The sequence below is a fragment of the Myxine glutinosa genome, chromosome 4, assembly GCF_964187855.1.
Source record: "Myxine glutinosa chromosome 4, kmMyxGlut1.1, whole genome shotgun sequence".
Taxonomy (NCBI): Eukaryota; Metazoa; Chordata; class Myxini; order Myxiniformes; family Myxinidae; genus Myxine; species Myxine glutinosa.
In genome coordinates, this window is record NC_136264.1 from 195072978 (window position 1) to 195097048 (window position 24071).

The 24071-nt window shown below is 45.4% G+C and overlaps 1 protein-coding gene across 2 annotated transcripts in view; it reads right to left on the minus strand.

The window, feature by feature from the left end:
* The window catches only part of RAD54L2 (RAD54 like 2), a 90959-nt gene that overhangs the window by 12106 nt on the left and 54782 nt on the right, over positions 1 to 24071 (minus strand). For both annotated transcript variants that reach the window (XM_068114183.2, XM_068114184.2), the window contains exons 17-19: positions 22296 to 22471; positions 21994 to 22193; positions 21294 to 21460 (exon numbers count right to left, since the gene is read on the minus strand). In XM_068114183.2, the coding sequence (XP_067970284.2) occupies positions 21294 to 21460; positions 21994 to 22193; positions 22296 to 22471 (543 nt within the window). The remainder of the gene's footprint in view (positions 1 to 21293; positions 21461 to 21993; positions 22194 to 22295; positions 22472 to 24071) is intronic.

Here is a 24071-nt window from a genome sequence, read left to right on the forward strand (position 1 = left end):
AGATGCACTAATGTATGGTTTATTCACACAGCAGTTTGTACGGAAACATTTCTTATTCAACGACACTAGAAACCCTTAAGAAGGACACGGAACAAGCATACAAAATTATATATGTAGTAGTGATATTTTGCGAAGCAATAGAAAAATATGTAAAACAACACAGAAGGAGCCCACAAACACCAACAACCACAGCCACGGAAACAATCAAGTGTTATAAAAGATCCTTATTTTCACGTGTTTTACTTCATGGGTTTTTACGTGTTTGTGTTTCACACTGAATGAAAAACGTAAAGCTAGAGAATGCAGATTGTGATACACGACAGGTTCAATGATAGGTCCGGCTTGAACGGCATAGGAATCAAAATGGCAGTGTGTGGAGTCAGCCGTCGTACCACCGTAATGACATCACATCACCCCTGTCATGTGACCAGATCCTCAGCTCTCATTGGTATACATTTGAGGGGACGTACATACATACAGACAAACACTGTTATAGACAGCTTTGCCCTATGGGCTCCACCATTAAAAGTCACATATATGAGTCACATATATGATATATATATATATAATATACGTATATATAATATATATATAATATATATATAATATATATATATATATATAATATATATATCTAATATATATATAATATATATATAATATATATATAATATATATATAATATATATATAATATATATATAATATATATATATATATATATATTGTAACGGTTTTGAGAAGTGTAACGAATTTGAGAAGTGTAACGGTTTTTGAGAAGTGTAACAATTTTGGAGGAAGTGTAACGAATGTGAAAAGTATGGTTTTGTTGTGTGTAACACCCTCGTAATGTAAATAATGGTCGCAGCCGTCCTCCTAGTTAATTCCATGAAACTTACACACAGGCCACGATATATCTTTTTAAATAGTTTATTTCCTTATTCTATGTAGGCTAAATATGTGTTTCCCACTAGATTGACTCTGCATTGCATCAAACGAAATAAAGCGTAGGCCCCTTTCAATTTCCCCAATCATCTCCGCTCTCCAAAGTTCCTTTCAAAAGCGGTGCGAGTGGTGTTCAATCCCGCAAGCCGCCATTGCCCATGTGCTCATCTCGGGGAAGAGGGGGGTAGGAGCCGCCAACTCACAGGCGTGGCACGTCGTCATGATCAAAGGAGGAATCGGACAGCCCTAACAGCCAACCAGCACCGCGGTTAGCGACCCGGTAGGCGTGCCCTCGCAGCCGGCGGCTTGATTCCGCCCCGAGTAATAAAAGCGACTGGAAGGGACTGCTTCGAGAGAGGAGAGAAGAGATGACATGAGAGAGGACATGAGAGATGAGCTGTGAGCTGTGAGCTGTGAGATGAGAGACGCTCCAAACCAAAAAGGAGAGATACTTGGAGAGGAAACAAGGTTTGAAGAGACGCGCTGAGAGGAGGGAGACGGCTCCACCAGAAGGAGAGGAGCAGGTGTGACCGAGCCAGCGTGTGACGTCTACAGCATCAGCAGCGTCGACGCGACCGAGGGTTTTCCCGCCAAAAACGCGAAGCATTGAGAGCTGCTACCTCCAGCCCTGCCGGTTGCAGGGACCTGACCCTGCCTCCCTCTCCAGCAACCCACCTCCGCCATCCCTGCCTGCAATATCCCCCGTGCAAGTGTGAACGTCATCTGTCCTAATCGTTGTCCTGGGGTTAAGTAAATTGAATAGTATAAGTTAATGATTCACTGTGTGACTGCTTCTTCCATCCATTGCTTGTAGATAATTTTGGTCGCTCCTTCTTTTTGCTTGTGTGTGTATAATAAATCTGTTCTTCCTCCGTACTCTGTCTTCTTCTCTTTTCCTTCTCTTTCGGTCGCTTTAGAGGTTTCCCGATTGAATATCTGTGGTGCGATCTGGTCAACGTTGGGGGAGTTGGGCCAATTGGGGATCCTGTAACGGTCGCGGTTGGACCATCCGCTCGGCCCATCATAACATCTAAACCGCGATCAGTAACAATTGGTGTCTGGGAGTGGGATTCGAGGCCCGAACCAAATTTTTAAAACGTGTAGAAAAAAAAATTTTTTGATCAAAATTACGAGCTGCCGAAATTTTGTTTTATAAAACCCGAATTTTGAGGTCGCGCCATGGACAATCAAGGCGATCGGATGTCGGTGGGGGAGATAGACGGGTTAGGGGTAACCCAGGACTTAGGGGAAGAAAGGGAGGAGGAGAGCAATGAAGAGGCGGTTGAGGAGGTATCAGACGCACAAAATGGCGTCCTCGCGCACGAGGTTGCGGGCGCGCAAAATGGCGCCTCGCACATGGCTACGGCGGCCGCACCCGCTGCACAAGTGGGAGGGATGGCCCAAATGCAGGCCCTCATGGAGCAATTTATGGTACAAATGCAGGCGTCCCTCAACCTGCAGAAGGACGATATGAGGGCTAATAGTGAGCAAATGAGGGCTGATAGTGAGCAATTGGGAGACCAAATTAGAGGTTTGAAAAGCAGTATGGGACAAATGGGGAACCGGATGGAGGCTCAGAATGAGCAATTGGGGGTAATGAGGGACGAAGCGAGGGGTACCGGTGAGGGGTTAGACAACGGGATAAAAGAGGTGAAAAATGGGTTAATGGGGTTAGAAAATACGATGGAGGACAAATTGCGGGAAATAGGGGAACAATCTGCCAGGGAAATCAAACGAATGGGGAACCAGATAGAGGAGGTGCAAATCGGGTTAGAAAGTAAACTGGATGCTCAGAGGGATGAATTGGGACAGATGAGGGTGGCATCTACAAAAGAGATGGAGGAGATACGACGAGGTGTAAGTGAGGAGGTTTCGGGGCTACGCGAGGAGGTAAAGCGAGGTGAGAAGCGTATGGAGAAAGAGGTGAGGAATAATACGGCTAGGTTACAGGGGGGAATAGAAGATCTGACTGAGGAGGTGGAACAGCTGACAGAGGGACAAACGGAGTTAGTGGAGCAGGTTCAAAGGAACACTGCGGTACTCGGAGGGTTAAAGGCGACACAAAAAGAAATTAAAAACGAATTAATAGCGACACAGAAGGAATGTCAGATGGTACGTGAGGGACTGACAATGAGGGTGGACGAGGTGACAGAGATAATGGAGACAAAGGACCGAGAGGTGAGGATGCACATAGAGACGGTCACGGTAGCCTTAGAGGACGAACTTGAGGAGACGCACCGGGAAATAAAAGAGGTGAAGCAAAAATTAGAGGAAGTGGAAGAAGAGGTGAGTGAAATTAAGAAGAGACGGACAGAAACTAAAAGAGAAATCCAGGAGGAGGTGATGGAATATGTGCAAGGTCGGTGCTCAACTCGTAATGTGATGCTCACTAACCAAATAAAGAGTTTGCAGGTGGCAAAGGAGGTGCGGAGACGAGGTGCCAAGGTGAGTGGCGATATAATCGGCAATGTATATGATGTGAGGAAAGCTTCAGTCGGCTTGGGGATTGGTTTGGATCCGGGTGTTCGTGAAAGGCCGTTGGTGAAGTGTGCGACAGGTCTGGTGTGCGAAAAAAGAGGTGTGCGAGAATGTCCGACCATGGGGTGTGTGAGGAAAAAGTGCGCGCCGACCAGTGAGTGTGCTGTCGAGAGTGAGTCGGTAGTAGCGCGTGTGCGAGGGAGCACATGGAAGCGCGGTGTGGGGAGTGTTACGGAGGAAGTAACGAAAAAGTGTGTGCAAGAGTGTGCGCGAGAAAGGTGTGTAACGGACGGGTGCATGGGGAAAGCGCATGCTGTCAAGAGTAAGGGAGAATGCACGCCTGTGGTGAGTGTTACAGAGGGTGTAACAGGAGAGTGTGCGCGAGAAAGGTGTGTAACGGACAGGGGCATGAGGAAAGAGTGCGCTGTCGAGAGTAAGGGTGAGTGCGTTGTCAAGAGTGGTGGTGAGAGTAGTGAGAGTGGCACGGAGCGTGAGTTAGTTGTGACAGGTGAGCGAGGATGTACACCTGGCATGGAAGGATGCACACCTGGAATGGTAGAGCGTGTGTGGGAATGCACACTTGAGTTGGTCGTGAGGCACGTGGTTGGGTGTGCGAGTGAAAGCACACCTGTGATTGTCACAGAGGAGGTGACCGAGGAAGGGGCGCGAAGAGGTGTGTTGGTGAGGTGTGCGAGCGACGAATGTGTGCCAAGGTGCTCGGTGGTCAGGTGTGTGACCAAGTCTGTGAGCGGAATGAGTGTACCGAGGTGTGTAAGGAAAGGTACGAGGAGCATGGGAACAGCTGGAGGTATGAGCAAGAAAGGGGTAGCGTATGCGTGTAAGCATCCAGGTGAGGCATCGACGGTAACCGGGTTAGCGGTTAGAGCGACTTTTAGCCGAATCGGGCCCTCGGTGCGTGCCGGGCTTCGCATGCCGCGAGAACCAGCGGGGATCCGAGCCACGGCGGGTTCGAAAGGACCGCCGTACGCGATCCACGCTGGGCCTCGCTTGGAACGGCCGCGTCCGTGCTCCACTAGGCGGAGCGGGCAGCCCGATAGGAAGGGTCGTCATGGCGACCACTTTTTATTGAGACGTTCCGGCAGGTCGAGATCGGGCAATTGGATGGCTCCGCGCCGAGGTGGTGCTTGGGATCTCGGCCCGGGTAAGCCTCCGTCCCTGCCACGAATGCGGGACGTATCCAGCCGCTGGCACAAAACAACCCGTATTCATTGCTCGGCTGTACGAAGCCGAGCTTTAGAAGGGAATTGGCGCACCGAGAGGATCTAATAAGTAGACGGGTGATGAGGATAGTGTTTTGGCCCCGAAATTAGAAAAAAAGCAAAATTTGATGATGGTACGGTGATTAGCAGTAAATGACAAATTTTTGATTTGTTGGATTTGGACGAGCGAAATTCATAGTAGGACCTCCCCGATGTGGTGGGATGGCAACTCTGTCATCCCTCACGAGGGGGGGCAAAGGAGCACTAGCTTATGGGGTTGATGGCAGTGAAAACTAGCCCGGGTGGGTTAGGATATTGTGTGTAGGGATCTAGCGAAGATGACATTAGGTAACGTTAAGATTAGTTAGTGACTGATACCTGCAGTGGGGACGCAGGTAGTTTAGTGTGGATGATAATGACGTGGGAGCGCAATAGTTTAAAGGGACGACTGGGAAGCGCAAGTTTCAGAGGGGAGTAGTTAGATGAGATGATGCCGTGTGTGTGAGGATTGAACAGGTGTGATTGCACAGGTGTGCAACTGAACAGGTGGATGGAGCAGTGTTTGAGTGATAGTAGTGGTGGTTGTGTATTGTGATGACAAAATGGTCCAGGAAGAAAGGAGGGTGCAGGTGGCACCAGGTGTGAGGGCACAGGTGTGCAACAACAGGTGTATGTGGCTGTGTGGAATAAATGGTCGTGTGGAATAAATGGAGTATTGGAATGGATGGTCGTGGAGTGAGTATGGTGGAAATTGTGGAGTGGAGTGGATGGTGCGAAGGTGTGAATGGGGGAAGAGTGGACCCCCATCACGGATACCCGGGGCGGGTAGTGTAAGTGTTAGGTAGAGGGTACAGGTAAATTGTGGTTGGATATTGGCATCTGTGGTGCGGGTGAAAGAATGGTCTTTGGATGGGTGCATTAGTGTTGTGGAAATGGCTGGGCGTGTAGCCTGTTAGTGTGTGTAGTTGGTTGGGCGCTCCACCACTGTGAGGATGTCGGCCAGGTGAGGCCGCAGGTGGGCTCTGGGAGCCGGTAGTAGTTGTTGTGGATGGGGCCCGAGGATCCGGAGGACGGACCCGGGTAGCCCAGTGCCAGAGGGCACCGAGTGGGGTGACAGAGCCAGGAGGGGCTGTCCCCAGTTAGTTAGGTTAGGGTGAGGAGCTAGGTAAGCTCGGGTGGCAACTGCAGTGGTGGAGGTGTGCAGGTGGGTAGACCTGCTGGGAGAGCTACACGTCGCAGCCCAGAAATTGTGCGAGGGCACCGGGAGATGAATCGGGGGAGTGAGACCCCAAATTGAGAAGCACCACAGTTTGGTCAATGGGAATTGGTTTTTAGAACCCATAGTGTAAGTTGGCCAATGGATTGGCAGGGAGAGACCCCGGGTAGTGTAAAGTGTGTTAATGTCATTTAGAGGATAGTTAGGATTGGAGTCTCCTCGCACCATCTGCATCCACTCACCTGAGGTGACAGGTACCTCCACACCATGCCAGGTTGTTTTATTATTTTTATTGTGCAGATGTTTGGAATGTGAGACGCATCATGACGTGGGTGACAAGAGATGACATGAGAGAGGACATGAGAGATGAGCTGTGTGACATTGTGCTTAATTCCAACTCTCCCTCCTTATGAGGATTGATGATGAATTGGTGATGGCAAATTTTGAAGTAGAGGGATTGGAGACGAATTTGGTGTAGAAGGGAAAGATGGGGAAGACAAGACGTAGTGACGAATTTGTAAAGGTGTAAATTCTTGTAAATATGGGGTAAGGGCAAGGGTAGTGTAGGTGACAGGGGGGGGGGGGGGTGACGTACGGTAGGGACGAGTTTTTCTCACTTCGCTCTCCGTACGCACTTCACCCTGCATTGCCTTTATTGACGTGTACCCTTGTGACCTTACCCCTCGCTCATTTGTCTTCCCCCCTTTTGTCTCCCACTTGAGGACCTGTGCGCCATTGGGCGCCGAGGGGAGCGTGCGTGAGGTGGCCATTGTGCGCACGAGATTCCCAGAACCAGCATGCATTGCGTTGATGTACCACTTTATGGACCGCTGTTCTGCGGCCAAGTACCACTTGATGGACCCCAGGTTCTGGGGCAGGGCACCTCTGTTGGAGACCGGCCATAGTGGCCAGGGAATCTTGCTTGCGGACCTCGGTAAGGCGGCACCTATGCCAAACAGGTGGACCACCCTTAGTTGGCCCCTGAGGCCCTAAATAAAAATGAACACAAGTTGTGCTTTTTATTATTTCCAAGTAGGCCGCATGAAGCCAGAAGACGTCGGGAAGAACATCGGCCCAGCAGAGAAAGAGAAGACCACCACCAGTTGTTTTGTTGTGTTTATTATGAACAGTGGTGACTGTGCACCGAGTGGTGCTTTTGGTGCTTTTGGGTGCTTTGGTGGTATTGGTACTGGTGCATCGATGCAATGCGTGCTGTCTCCTCCCTCCCAACAGGAATTTCTTTTTCTTGTTCCCTAAAAAAAAAAAAACACAGGTCCTGGGTTGCGTTGTAAATAAGAAATAACGTTACTGTAAATAATGCTCCCCACCGTAAATGTATAGTTTGAGAACAATTCCGTAATTCGGTTAGCTGTGGGCTTGAGTCTGTTAGACAGGGTGCAATGCAATAGGGGGACATACTTATTGGTGTTTTAAGATTGTCACACTCAGGGTCAGGTTAATTGTAGAGGGAATTACACCTACGTGTCACACTAAGTTAAAGTTTTGTAGGCCCGAGCCCGGCCCTGAAGAAAGGAGGGTGCAGTGTAACGGTTTTGAGAAGTGTAACGAATTTGAGAAGTGTAACGGTTTTTGAGAAGTGTAACAATTTTGGAGGAAGTGTAACGAATGTGAAAAGTATGGTTTTGTTGTGTGTAACACCCTCGTAATGTAAATAATGGTCGCAGCCGTCCTCCTAGTTAATTCCATGAAACTTACACACAGGCCACGATATATCTTTTTAAATAGTTTATTTCCTTATTCTATGTAGGCTAAATATGTGTTTCCCACTAGATTGACTCTGCATTGTATCAAACGAAATAAGCGTAGGCCCCTTTCAATTTCCCCAATCATCTCCGCTCTCCAAAGTTCCTTTCAAAAGCGGTGCAAGTGGTGTTCAATCCCGCAAGCCGCCATTGCCCATGTGCTCATCTCGGGGAAGAGGGGGGTAGGAGCCGCCAACTCACAGGCGTGGCACGTCGTCATGATCAAAGGAGGAATCGGACAGCCCTAACAGCCAACCAGCACCGCGGTTGGCGACCCGGTAGGCGTGCCCTCGCAGCCGGCGGCTTGATTCCGCCCCGAGTAATAAAAGCGACTGGAAGGGACTGCTTCGAGAGAGGAGAGAAGAGATGACATGAGAGAGGACATGAGAGATGAGCTGTGAGCTGTGAGCTGTGAGCTGTGAGATGAGAGACGCTCCAAACCAAAAAGGAGAGATACTTGGAGAGGAAACAAGGTTTGAAGAGACGCGCTGAGAGGAGGGAGACGGCTCCACCAGAAGGAGAGGAGCAGGTGTGACCGAGCCAGCGCGTGACGTCTACAGCATCAGCAGCGTCGACGCGACCGAGGGTTTTCCCGCCAAAAACGCGAAGCATTGAGAGCTGCTACCTCCAGCCCTGCCGGTTGCAGGGACCTGACCCTGCCTCCCTCTCCAGCAACCCACCTCCGCCATCCCTGCCTGCAATATCCCCCGTGTAAGTGTGAACGTCGTCTGTCCTAATCGTTGTCCTGGGGTTAAGTAAATTGAATAGTATAAGTTAACGATTCACTGTGTGACTGCTTCTTCCATCCATTGCTTGTAGATAATTTTGGTCGCTCCTTCTTTTTGCTTGTGTGTGTATAATAAATCTGTTCTTCCTCCGTACTCTGTCTTCTTCTCTTTTCCTTCTCTTTCGGTCGCTTTAGAGGTTTCCCGATTGAATATCTGTGGTGCAATCTGGTCAACGTTGGGGGAGTCGGGCCAATTGGGGATCCTGTAACGGTCGCGGATGGACCATCCGCTCGGCCCATCATAACATCTAAACCGCGATCAGTAACAATATATATATATATTCATATATATTTATATATATATATATATATATATATATATATATATATATATATATATATATATATATATATATATATATACAGTGGTACCTCGGCTTACGAGTGCCCCAACGTACGAGTTTTTCGGGATACGAGCCGTCGCTCGGGCGGTTTGTTGCTTTGGGATACGAGCCGAGATCCGATGTACGAGCTCAAAAAATTAATTTTTTTGAATTTTCCGGTTGTGGCTTCCGGTTCCGGTCACGTGGTTATCTTGCCGTGAAAGCATCTCTGCTTGGATATAAAACACGCAATCGTCGAAATACATGAGCGAGGAATCTCCTTGCTCCAGCCGGTGACGTCATCGGCGGGGATCCCCGCCTCCAGAGTGGCTGGTCACGTGACCGCCAAAGCGTGTCGCGCGTGCGGGTATAATGAGCTACACCTGTGGATCACGTGACCACGGAAGCACGCCTCGCTTGAGAGGCATGGCTTTCGGTTTGCGTTTTGCTTTATAAGGCGCGATAAATGGGCTTTTGAGTGTTAGCGGTTCATGGCGTTGACGGTCAAAAACCCATTACATCAATTTTACCAGGCACTGTACAGTAAGTACAGTGGACACCAAATGCACGGTGGAAGGCTAGAAGTAGAAGATCGTCCAAGACAAGTGAGAATAAGCCATACTTTGGAGATGACGTCATTCGCTGGTCCGATAACCAAAGATGTGGTATAAAAAACCAGGTGAGCTAACAATGCAGCAATGAAGGAATTCGGCCAAGGCACCGGCACACAACGACCTACCTACATCGAAAGACTCAATGCCAATGGTGACAGAAGCCAAGACGGCCGGCTTAAACACCGCCGAAAGACCACGGTGTACCAACTTACGATGCAGAACATCTTGCACTTAATATGATGACAACAGGTGCCATCCTCTGACGTACCATTACAGGTACAGGTACAGTACACGTGAGCACAGAGCAAAAGTTCACTGAAACCGAGATTAAGAAAAAAGAAAAAACACCTCGTGGTCCGTGCTCGATATCCGAGTTTCAATCTTTTCAAACACATGATGCTCTCGGTCACGGTATCTCCTGCGAGCTGCTTCTCCTTCAACCACACAAACAACAACTTCTCCATATCTTCATGGATAGAGGTCCGGAGCTTTGAAATAATCGTAACGCCCTTGGCTGGCGTTATAGCCTTTATGGACTCCTTCTGCTTCAAAATCGTACATATCGTAGAAGGAGTACGATCGTACTGCCTCGCCAAGTCGACAACACGCACACCTCACCTGGCATGCTCTTCTCCTCTGCTTAATAAAACCAGTTTATTTCTTTACATTCTCTTGTATTATGTACAGTATATACGAGGTCGTGCTTGTTTATACATTATTTGTTATTTATAAAGTACATTTTTGTTATTTAAAAGCACCTAACAAAAAAAATTGGTGTTTTTTTTTTGAGGCTGGAACGGATTAATAGCATTTCAATGCATTTGAATGGGAAAATTTGCTTTGACTTACGAGCGATTTGGCTTACGAGCTCCGTCACGGAACGGATTAAACTCGTAAGCCGAGGTACCACTGTATATATATATATATATATATATTGTTACGGATACGGAGGACGGCTCTCCCGTTAGCAAGGGGTGATTAGCCCCTTGTCCTGTTAAGCTGGCCGTCTCCCCGTTCCTGGTACTTGTAACGCTATCCCACGGGATGGAACGGATCAGGGTTATGGGCCCAGGGTTTATCCCGAATACCTTTATCCGTCCCTCCGCAGACTAGGGAGACAAGTACCGCTCGAACCCCGGTTTGGATGGTCTAGTTAGTTGCCGAGCGGTTTTTAGCAACCCGACGTTCGAGCCATTAGCATTACCAAAGACTAACCCGATTCTCAAACGTTGGCGGAGTCGCGCCACGTGCACTCAATATGGGAACCTCTAAAGCGACCGAAAGAGCATGAAGAAGTAAAAACAAAGTCGGGAATAACAAGATTTATTACTATTTATACACACTAAGCAGAAAGGAAAAGAAAGATGATTTATAAGGCAATTGAAGGAGCAGGAGACATAGTGCAATGATTATCTTATATATGGCAGTCTTAATTAATACCCCAAGACAACATGAAAGACGGACAAATGGGCACACTTACACGGGGGAATTGATGGCAGGAATCACTGGAGGGAGGAGAAGGTCCAAGCCGATGGCAGGGCAGGAAAGGTCCGGGCAATTCCACACCGTCGAGGTCCACGTTCCGTGCTCGAAGCGAACAGCAGCTGGCAGCTCCGCGTCTCCACAGCCGGCAATAGGGCCTAGAGGGTCTCGGCGTATTGCTCAGTATCAGCACCCCCTCATGTCTCGTTCTCTCTTGGCTGCTTTAGCTGGATCGCGCATCTGCCGCACCTCTCTCTCACTCTTCCTCGGACCTCAATCTTCTCCAAAAAGCTCATCTGCTCATCTGCTTGGGGAGCGTCCCGCGGCGGGTTATATAGGCCCCGCCCTTCACCCTTTGCGAACCTCCCCCAAGCGTTCTCTCTCCGCCCTCTCAAGCCAAACCCCTCGTTCTGGGTTGGATGAGCGGGGCCGACTTACTCCTCCCCTCTATGACGAGGTGGAGACCTGCCTTTCTTCTTCGTCATTACCTCGTGCGTAATGGAGTCAAATGCAGCAAAGTGGACGGCAGATGAAAATGCAGCAAAGTGCCTAAAGAGTCAATTGCAGCAAACTGGACGGCAGATGAAAATGCAGCAAAGTGCCTAAAGAGTCAATTGCAGCAAAGTGGCAAACCTGGCACTTGGAAGCTGCCATGGGGCGTCGGAGGGCCTACTCTTATTTAATTCGGTGCAATGAAGAGTCAAACTAGTGGGAAACACATCCTTAACCTGCAGAGAATAAGGGACTAACTATTTAAAAGGATATATGGTGTCCTGTGTGTAGGTTTATGAAATTAACTAAGAGGACGAGCTTCGACCTTTCTTTACATTACGAGGGTCAGTTACACACAACAAAGCCATACTTCTCACATTCGTTACACTTTCTCAAAATCGTTACACTTCTCAAATTCGTTACAATATATATATATATATATATATATATATATATATATATATATATATATATATATATCTATATATATCTATATATGTATATATATATATATATATATATATCTATATATATCTATATATGTATATATATATATATATATATATCTATATATATCTATATATGTATATATATATATATATATATATATATATATATATATATCTATATATATCTATATATATATATCTATATATATCTATATATATCTATATATATATATATATATCTATATATATCTATATATATCTATATATATATATATATATATATATATATATATATATATATATATATATATATATATATATATATATATATATATATATATATATATATTGTTACGGTCCGCGGTTAAGGATGTTGTTTGCCGAGCGGAGGCACCGCGGCCTAACAGTTTCCCCGATTCACTCGAACGTTGGCCGTATCGCGCCACCGCTATTCAATGAGGGAAAAGACAAAGACGACATGGATGTGAAGAAGAGGAAGACGAAGGCAAAAAAAGGTTTGAAATACGATTACTATTTATTATTATTTACAGGCTCAAAGAAACCAAGGAGAAGGAAAGATAATAAAATAATATACAGAAGCTTTTTAGAGACAGTGAAAATACTAGCTTATACAGACTTAATTGTATACCCAGGACAGAACAAACAGAACAAACTCACGTACACGAATGGGGAACTTGTAGGCAGGAATGGCTGGGAGAGGAAAGTCCAATGGGTCCGGCAGCACGATCGGTGCGTTGGGCAGCCGCCGTCCCTTTGCGGCCCTGCTCAAAACCGCCGTCCAGGCCCCAAACGGCTGTCGAGTGTGGTTGCTGCTGTGGACGCTGCTGCTGGCGAGCAAGGCGACGAATAGCAGGCTTTGTGCTTCCCTGGATGATCTCTTCTCTTGGACCTCACAACCCAGCTCTGCCTTGGACCCTTTCAACTCAGCTCTCCTCTGACGACCCAGCTCTTTTCTTTGCACCTCACCACGCAGCTCAGCTCAGCCCTGGTCACTCTTGCGCGCGCGCTTTTATAACGCCGCCAGCGATTAAGCCGCCGGCCTTCAGGACACGCCCATCGGTGTGCTCACCTCGGCCCTGGTTGGTCGCGCGACCCTCTGGCTCCGCCCTTGATGACGACGGGCGGGCACGCCTTTCTTCCCCAACCCTGCCTCGTGGCCAATGGCGGCAATTGTTGGTTGGCAATGCGAATGGCAATTGACGAAAGGGGAAATGGAGGTTTTTGGGAATGGGAATGAAGGGAATCTATCTTTTTCACTTGGTGCAATGGAGTGTCATGTTAATGGAAGACAAGGCCTTACCCTAAAACACATAATAAAGATATAAACTACTGAACAAGGGTTTTATCGTGTCCTTCAATGTGTGCTTTATGGAATTAACGACCGGGACGCCCTTTTAACCTTTACACAACACTGGAGGCAGGAGGGGCCAGAATCAAACAATGTTACACAGCAATTTACCACAATTCAACACAATAAAAAAAATACAATCCTCATATCCGCAACAATATATATATATATATATATATATATATATATATATATATATATATATTATATATATATAGATATATATACATATATATATCTCTGAGACTTTGTGTTTGTTTATTGGTTTACATATGCTTCAAAAACGAAAAAAAGTACTGAACCAAATGAAACCAAAACCAAGTTCTGCATGCCGCCTAAGGGGTAGAGGCACTGGGGGTAGAGGCACTGTAGTCTCAAAGCAGACCAGTTAACCCCTCCCAGCCATTTTTGTTATGTGAAGAGACAACTTTCTATATTTGTCTTGTTTCAGTGCAAGGGGCTGGTTGTTCTGCTTTTGTTTGTGTAGGCCCCACCTCGATTGGCCTTGTGGCGGGCAAAATCCCAATAAATAAAAAAAAAGGCAGGGCTCGGCATAAATGAGAGCAGGGGCAGCGGAAGGCACCTAATTTTAGTGTCAGGCACCCACAATTTATAAGTGGTTGGGGTTTGGATGCCCGGTTGGGCACCCTAAAAATGGCATTATGAACATCAATTTTGACCCCAAATTTACATGCCATGATCGGAGCGCCGAGGTTTTTGAAATGCACTTCGTACGATGCAATATTGCCAAATTTAAAGGTCCAGGACTATTAATAATTCTCAAATGCACTCCACTTGCATATGGTCTGCGGGAAGATTCAGCGAACCTGCATAAACATGAAACAAGATGTGAAAACGGTTGGTTATTTGCAATTCACAATTTTGATGATCACCTTTTTGAGCTCTATCCAAAAGAACGTACATTCTTACGATAAATCTTGGTGGTGTTGGATTGACTATTTTATCACCAGTATGATACACGAGGAAGCCTACTTCAGTCAGGGATAATAATGCCCATGCAGATTTGTCTGGAGAATGAGTCACACAACGTGTTCTGGGAGTGGGTCCGTCTAGTCTCCGAGCTATGTTCAGTAATGTAAACACAATCACGGCTCATATAGTTCTCCCATTTTGGTCTTGCACAGTTTAATGGTGAATTTATTCAAAATATGAAAATGAGCTTTTGGGGGTATTCCATGTACGATGGAGGATAAGATGAAGCATACGAGCAGAAAGCACCTGCAAATATTGTGGGCCATTTGTTTGTAGTGAATTATGAAACTTAATTTAATCATAATAATAGTGGAATAAAACTTTTCTGAAAGTCAATTTACAGGGATATGTTAAAAATATAACTAGAACAGCACTCGGTAGAGCGCATACCTCTGCCTGGCTAAACAGTTTACATTTTGTATTAAGCACATCTGGATCCAAACCTGAACCAAAATCTAATTGCCTTGTTCTTGTTGCCTAACCGACTCATCCAACGAGTTTTGTCATATGTCCACAATGTTTTGAAATATCATGCTATAGATCGTTTTTGGCTCCATATCTCAAATGTTGAAGAATCACTTATAAAATTAAAAAGGCTGGTTAATATGTTTTGGACTTTTCAATGATCAGTGCATCATTATCCATACATCATTATCCATTTTTTCAAACTTGAATATCCAGGATAAAACAAATCAGGTGGTAGGGCACCCGAAAAAAATAAGTTAATGTGGAGCTCGGTCTAAGAGTACCCCAAGTATGGTTCTGTTGGGGTAGCATATCTGGGGGAGCGGGTTCAGGGTGTGTGGAAAACCCCATTTATCTCTATGTAAATGCGTATAGCGCCACCCAGTGGTATCTGGTATTACAAATCATCATCTTGGATAAAGAAAGTTTAAACAACTTAACAAAACGATGCTTCATGTTACTATACCAAGAAATAAAATAAACATATAAATACTAAGAAATAAAAGCCCACCTTCTGTACTCTTGCCTCGTATTCATATTTTGATTTCAAATCCAAATTTCTTGAGCATACAGGAATAATAGGAAATTTGACTTCACGGTTCCAATACGTATGGAGGTCACTATCACATGGTCACTGTATCGCCTTACTCTCTAAACTCTCTGTCTATGTCATCTTAGGCCAATTCCACACATGGCTTACTGACTTTCTCTACTCTCGTAGCCACCGTGTGGCTCTGAATGGGATCCTCTCATCTCCTCTCTCTGTCAAAGCTGCAGTGCCCCCAAGGCAGCATTCTGGGCCCAGTCCTATTCCTAATCTTCATCAATCATCTCTCTGAAACTCTGGAAAATCCTCTTTATCTATTTTCAGATGACTCTACTCTCTGTCATGACACTCATCCTTCAGACAGACATGATCTTCTTCACTATCTTCAGAACATGACAAAATCACAAACTGGTCAAACAATATATATAATAATATACATACACACATACAGGGTGGTCCAGAAACCCTGGGCACATCTTAAAGAACGATACCTGCAATAAACAACTAAGCATATTATTGTTCTTTGGTGCAAAACAAAACAGGATTACTCGTAAATGGATGTGACTGCTTCAACACGCACAGGCATCACTTGATACGCAACAGGGTGAAGTGCATCATGTGATATGGATCGGGGTGAGCTTCGCTCACTGTGCTGCACGTGTTTGTCTTTGCATTAGTGCAGTTCATTGTGAATTAGATGCCCTAATATGACGGAGGAGATCGTGAGACAGAAAATTCGTGCTGTACACTTGCGTTCTGTATCTGGAAATTCGGCTGAAGTTCACAGACAACTTGTCAAAAAATGTGGCACCGACACAATTGACAGAAGAACCATCGGCAGAATAAACAAGCAGTTTGATGAAACAGGCTGAATTCTTCCAAAACATTCACCAGATAGATGGGCCTCGTACTGTTCGAACTGAGGAAAGCAGAGCAGTCATTCAGCAACTCGACATTAACACACCATTATCAACTCGTCGTTTATGAAACGTCACCAACATAAGCTGATCATCGAATCGGAGAATACTAAAAGACCTTAATGCGAAACCGTACATACCCAGCTTAATTCACCAACTATCTGATGATTTTGACAGGCACACTGAGGCATGTGAGACATTGCTTGGGTTAATGGATACGGACAATGATGTGCAGACCAGGATGTTGTTGTCAGATGAATCCAAGTTTACTTAATCTGGTTCTATGAATTGTCATAACAGTGTGATATGGGCAGTAAACAACCCACTATTTACTGTTGAGCACAACGTCCAGTATCAAGCTAGTGTGTCCAGTGCGTCTGGGCAGGCATTTCTTCTGGAGGCATTGTTGGACCAATATCTTTCAAAGAAAATGTCAACGCTTCAAATTACCTTCCAATGTTGGAGCAGCATGTATTTCCACTCAATGATGGCCACATGTGGTTCATGCATGATGGTGCGCCTGCTCATTATGCTGCCAGTGTACACCAGGCTCTTGATTTGAACTTTACAGACAAATGGATTGGCCGTCGTGATCCGATTGAATGGCCACCGCGGTCTTGTGATTTAACACCATGTGATTTCTTCCTTTGGGGTTTCCTCAAACACAAAGTGTATGCGAGGAATCCTACGACCCTTAGAGACTTTAAACAATTCATCCGTAATGAGACTGCTGCCTTAACGACTGAAACATGCAGAACTGCATGTCAGAGTGCGTCACAGTGCAGTTTGAACATTTGAACTGATCTGTTTCATGTATATTAGACTGATTAGACTGTTTAACGAGTAATCATGTTTTGTTTTGCACCAAAGAACAATAATAAACTTAGTTTGTTGCAGATATCATTCTTCAAAATGTGCCCAGGGTTTCTGGACCACTCTGAATATATATATTTCTGGACCACTCTGTCACTCAGCCGCGCTCGTCCTCGTCGTCCGCCTCACCAGCACCCACGTCTCTCAGCGCAAGAGCGCTAAGAACTGTGAATGCACGGCATCGATGTTCCAACGCAAGAGGGAAAATGTCGGAACACGACCGTTCGCCACCAAAACCCACAGCCAAGAGCTCGTAACCTTCGACCGTTTGTTGAGACTGTCCCACTGCAAGAGAGCTTATCGGCGATCGTTCACCTCCAGATCCCGAAGCAGAGAGAAAGCCAAGAGATAAAATGTCGGGGAGAGCATTCTTTTGTACTCTAGGCTCTGACATCATCCGACGTCACCCGTGCCCGCTTCTATCAGCCAGTTCCTCTCTCCGTTGCTCGACAAATCTCACCAATCACTGCTCTCCGGGGCGTGGCCTCCTGGACCTGCCTGTTTGATGTGATCACCCGGTCGGCGGTATCATTGGTGGTGCTCAATGTCCTGTTTCCGGTTAGCTTTTCTTCAGTGTCTTTTAATGCGCTATTGCCTGCCTTTTCGTGTGTGCTGCATTGTCATAAGCAACAGAGGAAAAATAACAGAGGCAGCTACATACAGGGGATTCATTACCCATAATCCCTAACTAATTACCATAACCCCACCCATCTCATGGGGACACTTATACATGATACATGGGGTTTCTTATGATACATGGGGTTTCTTCTTCTTCTTCTTCTTCACAACAGTCGGAGCACACTACCTAAACAATTCTACCTGGACGAAGGTAATCATTGCCTACCCCCCACAAACGTAACAATATTATTGGTACCTTTTAGAAGTTATAAGAAATAATTGGATTTCAAGCATGTGATTCTCCTTTACTTTGGAATTGAACTCACCTGTGGTGAGTTTCAGGTGCCTGCAGTATAAAAATCACTCATTCAAACAGTTTGAATACAGAAAAGGAGTCATTCTGCTGTGTTATGTCACTGTTTGTACTTCAATGAGCATGAAGAAAAGAAAGAAAACCAGAGAATTGTCTGAGGAGGTCAGACACAAGATTGTAGCCAAGCATGGACAATCTCAAGGCTACAAGTCCATCTCCAGAGACCGTCATGTTCCTGTGTCCACCATACACAGTCATCAGGAAGTTTAAGGCCCATGGCACTGTAGCCAACCTCCCTGGACGTGGCCGCAAGAGAAAACTTGATCGTAGATTGCAGCGAAGGATTGTTCGAATGGTGGAGAAAGCACCTCGATCAACTGCCAAACAGATTCAAGCTGACCTTCAGACACAAGGTACGACAGTTTCAACTCGCACCATCTGTCACCACCTCAATGAAAGGAGACCCAGGAGGACCCCATTGCTGCTGAGAGAGAGACATAAGAAAACCTGACTGGATTTTGCCAAAACACACCTGAACAAGCCATAATCCTTCTGGGAGAATGTCCTGTGGACAGATGAGACCAAATTAGAACTTTTTGGTAAAGCACATCATCTCTGTTTACAGAAAAGAAAATTAAGCCTTCAAAGAAAATAAGGCCTTCCCTATAGTCAAAGATGGAGCAGGTTCAGTGATGTTTTGGGTTGCTGTGCTGCCTCAGGGAATTGGGTGCCTTGAATGTGTGCATGGCATCATGAAATCAGGAGATTACAAAGGCATTTTGGAGCGCAATGTTGAACCCAGTGTCAAAGCTGTGTCTCCGTCAAAGGTCATGGGTCTTGCAGCAGGATAATGACCCCAAACACACTTCATAAAGCACACAGAAATGGTTCAAGACAAAATGCTGGACTGTTCTAAAGTGGCCAGCAATGAGTCCAGATCAAAATACCATTGAACACCTGTGGGGAGATCTGAAAACAGCAGTTGGGAGAAGGCACACTTCAAATCTGGGAGAACTGGAGCAATTTGGACAAGAAGAGTGGGCCAAACTGCCACTAGAGAGGTGTCGGAAGCTCATTCATGGCTACAGGAAGTCTGGGGTGTCAATCATTTTTTCAATGCCATTTCTTTTTATTTTCCGATTTGAAAGGATAATGATATATCTGATTTAAAGTTCTGAATCAAAAACAAAGGTTCTGTAATATTAACAGTGAAATAAAGAATTGTGGAGACCAAATACTTCTGTGAATTTCAACTTATTTTTGGGAACATTGTGAGTTATTTGAAAACAGTGCAAGGGTGCCAATATTTTTGGCCACAACTGTATACAGTGCATTCAGAAAGTATTCAGACCCCTTCACTTTTTTCACATTTTGTTATGTTGCAGCCGTATGCTGAAATCGTTTAAATTCATTTTTTCCCTCATAAATCTACACTCAATACCCCATAATGACAAAGATAAAACAGGATTTTAGAAAGTTTTGCAAATTTATTAAAAACATAAAAAACTGAAATATCACATTGACATAAGTATTCAGACCCTCAACTCAGTACTTAGTTGAAGCACCTCTGGCAGTGATTACAGCCTCGAGTCTTCTTGGGTATGACGCGACAAGCTTTGCACACCTGGATTTGGGGATTTTCTGCCATTCTTCTCTGCAGATCCTCTCAAGCTCTGTCAGGTTGGATGGGGACCGTTGGTGGACAGCCATTTTCAGGTCTCTCCAGAGATATTCGATTGGGTTCAAGTCAGAGCTCTGGCTGGGCCACTCAAGGACCTTCACAGAGTTGTCCCTAAGCCACTCCTGCGTTGTCTTGGCTGTGTGCTTAGGGTCATTGTCCTGTTGGAAGGTGAACCTTCGGCCCAGTCTGAGGTCCTTTTTGTTTTCTGTTTCAGGTTTTCATTAAGGATATCTCTGTACTTTGCTCCGTTCATTGTTCCCTCAACCCTGACCAGTCCCCCAGTCCCTGCTGCTGAAAAACACCCCCACAGCATGATGCTGCCACCACCATGCTTCACCGTTGGGATGGTATTGGGGAGGTGATGAGCGGTGCCTGGTTTCCTCCAGACATGACGCTTAGAATCGAGGCCAAACAGTTCCATCTTGGTTTCATCAGACCACAGAATCTTGTTTCTCACAGTCTGAGAGTCCTTCAGGTGCTTTTTTGCAAACTCCAAGCGGGCTTTCATGTGTCTTTCACTGAGGAGAGGCGTCCGTCTGGCCACTCTGCCATAAAGCCCAGATCGGTGGAATGTTGCAGTGATGATTGTCCTTCTGGAAGTTTCTCCCATCTCCACACAGGATCTCTGGAGCTCAGCCAGAGTGACCATCGGATTCTTGGTCACCTCTTTTACCAAGGTTCTTCTCCCCCGATTGCTCAGTTTGGCCGGGCGGCCAGCTCTAGGAAGAGTCCTGGTTGTTCCAAACTTCTTCCATTTAAGCATTATGGAGGCCACTGTGCTCTTGGGAACCTTCAATGCAGCAGAATTTTTTTTTGTAGGCTTCCCAAGATCTGTGCCTCGACACAATCCTGTCTCTGAACTCTGCAGGCAGTTCCTTCGACCTCACGGCTTGGTTTTTGCTCTGATATGCATTGTCAGCTGTGAGACCTTATATAGACAGGTGTGTGCCTTTCCAAATCATGTCCAATCAATTGAATTTACCACAGGTGGACTCCAATCAAGGTGTAGAAACATCTCAAAGATGATCAAGAGAAATAGGAGGCACCTGAGCTAAATTTCAAGTGTCATAGCAATGGGTCTGAATACTTATGTCAATGTGATATTTCAGTTTTTTCTTTTTAATAAATTTGCAAAACTTTCTAAAATCCTGTTTTATCTTCGTCATTATGGGGTATTGAGTGTAGATTGATGAGGAAAAAAATGAATTTAAACGATTTCAGCATAAGGCTGCAACATAACAAAATGTGAAAAAAGTGAAGGGGTCTGAATACTTTCTGAATGCACTGTATACATCATCGTCCAGGGGTTCAAGGTGGATTTGGACCCGATTTTCTCTATGTAAACATGCATGGCATAGAGACGCCTCTCCATCCTGGATTTCATCAGGGCGCTATTACAAGTCAAACTAAAATATACAGATTTTTGGTGGAATTACCCCGTCTGTAAGGATGAGTTATTTGCTCATTTACCTAACCAAGAAAATATGTTGAATGCAAAGAAACAAATCCAAACACTTGGAATTGATATTAAATCAATATGTGATTTAACCAAATTGTGGTGAAAACATAATAAGGAATATTAATTAAACACAATGTCAACTCCATGTGCAAAGAAGAATTCAAAAGTCAAGCAATATGGAGGACGCAATAAGCACTCCGCATGCATTATACGTCACTCGGAGCATCAAAGCACACGAGCAAGGTGCCTTTCACCGTTTGATAACACAAGTCAAAGCTGCAGGAACACACCTGTAGTCGTGACTACCCTTTGCACAGCAATGCCTGCTCTCTGCACGTTTCCCATTGGGAATCCGGAAACAATTCCTCCCTGGTATTGCCGTGGCATCATAGGCACTGGGGTTGATTGTAAAGGTGGAACGTTCGCCACCGGTTTGTTCTTGTAAGGACCTTGCAGCCTGCAGACATTGACGTTACTTGCACCGATAGATTAAACTGGTTTTGGAAATGACTAGTACTTGAATTACAATGGCAAACAAATCACAAACTGAAAATTGTAATCGATTTTTGTAAAATTGTAAAAAAAAAAATTGCAAATGCTGCCGTGATGTTTTTCACCGGACTGTCAAGATGGCCTCGAAGTATTGCATACTCACCTCTGAGCTGGCTAGGGGTTTGAATACCGACCGACTAAAAATGTCTTACACTCCGCTGGCTTGCCTACCTATGTGGTGCAAGGGTTGCGGTTTCTTATAGCGAGTCGTCATTCCAACAGAGCAGAGTCATGGAAATCACTTTTTTAGTCTTCACATCAAATGTCTTATCTTTCATCATTCTCTTGCTGTCTGAGCTTACCAGCCTTTGCTTACATTTTTGCAAAAGCTGCTGGGGAAAAGTTGGGAAGGAGGGGGTATGGGTCTTAGCATTGGCCAAAGCTGTGGGAAGGAAGAGGGGTAAGAGTCTTGGTCCATGATGATGCAAAAATACTGACCTGTACTGTTGCTGTGCTAGGCAGGAGAAGCTGTCCAAGCTGTCAGAAACAGATGGGTAGAACTGGGCATAGCTAGGCCGTGAATAAGGCGCTGATGCCCGTTTCTCATCCTCGTAACTCTTCTTGGCAGCCCTTTTCTCAGCAGATGTAAGTCGATACTCCCGCTTGTCCATGAGTAGGGATTCATGTGTGAAGGGCTTCTGCATGAAAATCCAAGCAAGAACAAGTGACTTTGCTTCACAACAATCTTGCATGCACAGTAATGGTGGCAAGATGTGAGCAAGGGACGAAATACGACTCACCTTCGTAATAAGGTGTGGGTACTTGATACAAGTGTCACGCAAGATGCGGTCAGAGAAGAGGTGAGCTCGGTCTGTCACATTTTCCGGTCGGGTGCCCTCTTCCGCAAAGTGCAGCAAGTTCTCCACCTCTCTCTTGGTGAAGTTCAACATTGGATTCATGTCATCGACGACACGGTCTGCAACGCACACACGGCATGACAAGAGATGCAGTTTTCCAGGAAACTTTGCTGCACGGTCTCCATCATTCATACAAACATGAGATGTGTGCTCAAATTCGGGTCCATATCATGATCTAACATCTGCAGGGTAGGAACAATAATTACAACTTGAAATTTATTGATAAAGGAATGACGATGGCCTCTTCTCCATCGTGACAATAAGACCAAGCATTAGAAGCAGCTGCATCCTTATCATCAGAGACAATATTTCTGCAGGAGCCTTCCCGATCTGCTTTCAATGTGTCAGACTGCACCACCCTCGCCAATCTTTACCTCAGCCATCAAAGGTGGACAGGGGTTGTGTTTTCACCCCTGTCTGTCTGTCTGTAAGCAGGATATCTCAAAAAGTTTTTGACAAATTTGGACCAAATTTGGTGGACAGATTAGGTGTGTGACAAGCACGGATTCATTACATTTTGGTGATCCTTCCGCTTCCGGTTCCTCCGGCGAGGAAGCGTCCTTCGAGCTCTCCGCATCATCAAAGTCAACTATTTTCCCATTCGTGTCTGTCAAATTTCCACTGGTTATTTTACTGTGTGTGAGTTACTGTGTGTTTCTAGTTAGTTTTGCTTTGTAATTCGTGCAAACTTGTGTGCAATTAGTCGTCTTTTGTTCGCACCGCATGCGCGGCCTGGTCCATCGAGGCTTCCCTCTCCCCGTCGGTATTTTGTAAATTTAAGTTATTTCCTTCGCTGTATTGCTTTTTTCTTTGATTTTCTTTTCTCCCCCTACCTCCCCCGAACATCTTGCTCTTTGTCTAACGTTTTAAATACAAAAATACACAAATTTAAATAAAACAATAATAAATATTATTATTATTTCCTTCTCTCCTCACGGTCCCTGCCCAGGACCACATGTGTATTGTCTCGCCCCACCCCCTTTATCTCCTTTTTCTTCTGCCTCTCCTGCCGATACTCAACTTTCCAATTCTAGTTTCCACCATACTCATTCAACCCTTTCTCCTTCTTTCTCAGATTCACGCCCTCACTTCAGAGACTTTTCCCAGATTGTTTTTCACGGTTTTGTTTAATATTATTTAAATATGTTTCAAGTTTGCCCTGCAGTTTTATTCAGTGGTATATTACAACACGCTATTTTTCTTCCGACTTAAAAGGCATTTTTTTCAATTTCCTCATCAAATCATTCCATTAAAAAAAAAAAAAATCGATCTCTTCCAGTTAGTTCTTCCTTTCTACATTCTCTAAACTCAACTTCAGTCCACCCGTCCTCTATCATTTTCAAACGGATCTCTCACTTGAAAATCACAATATACCCAGTTTGTAATAAATGTTCGTTTCTCATAAACCACCCACTTTCGAAACTCCCCCCTCACCCCTCCCCTTAAAATCTCCCACCTCACCCCTCCCCTTTTAATCTCCCCCCCCCCCCTCTACAATCTTTCTCCAATTCTCCACTCTCCCCCCCACCCCCCACCCCTCAGAGCTGCCTCCTACCCACTTCCTCTGCCTTCCATCTCATACCTCCACCTCCTCCAACCTTCTACTTTACGATGCCCCCCCCCCCCCCCCCCCCGCGTCAGACAACACCTCACTGTGCC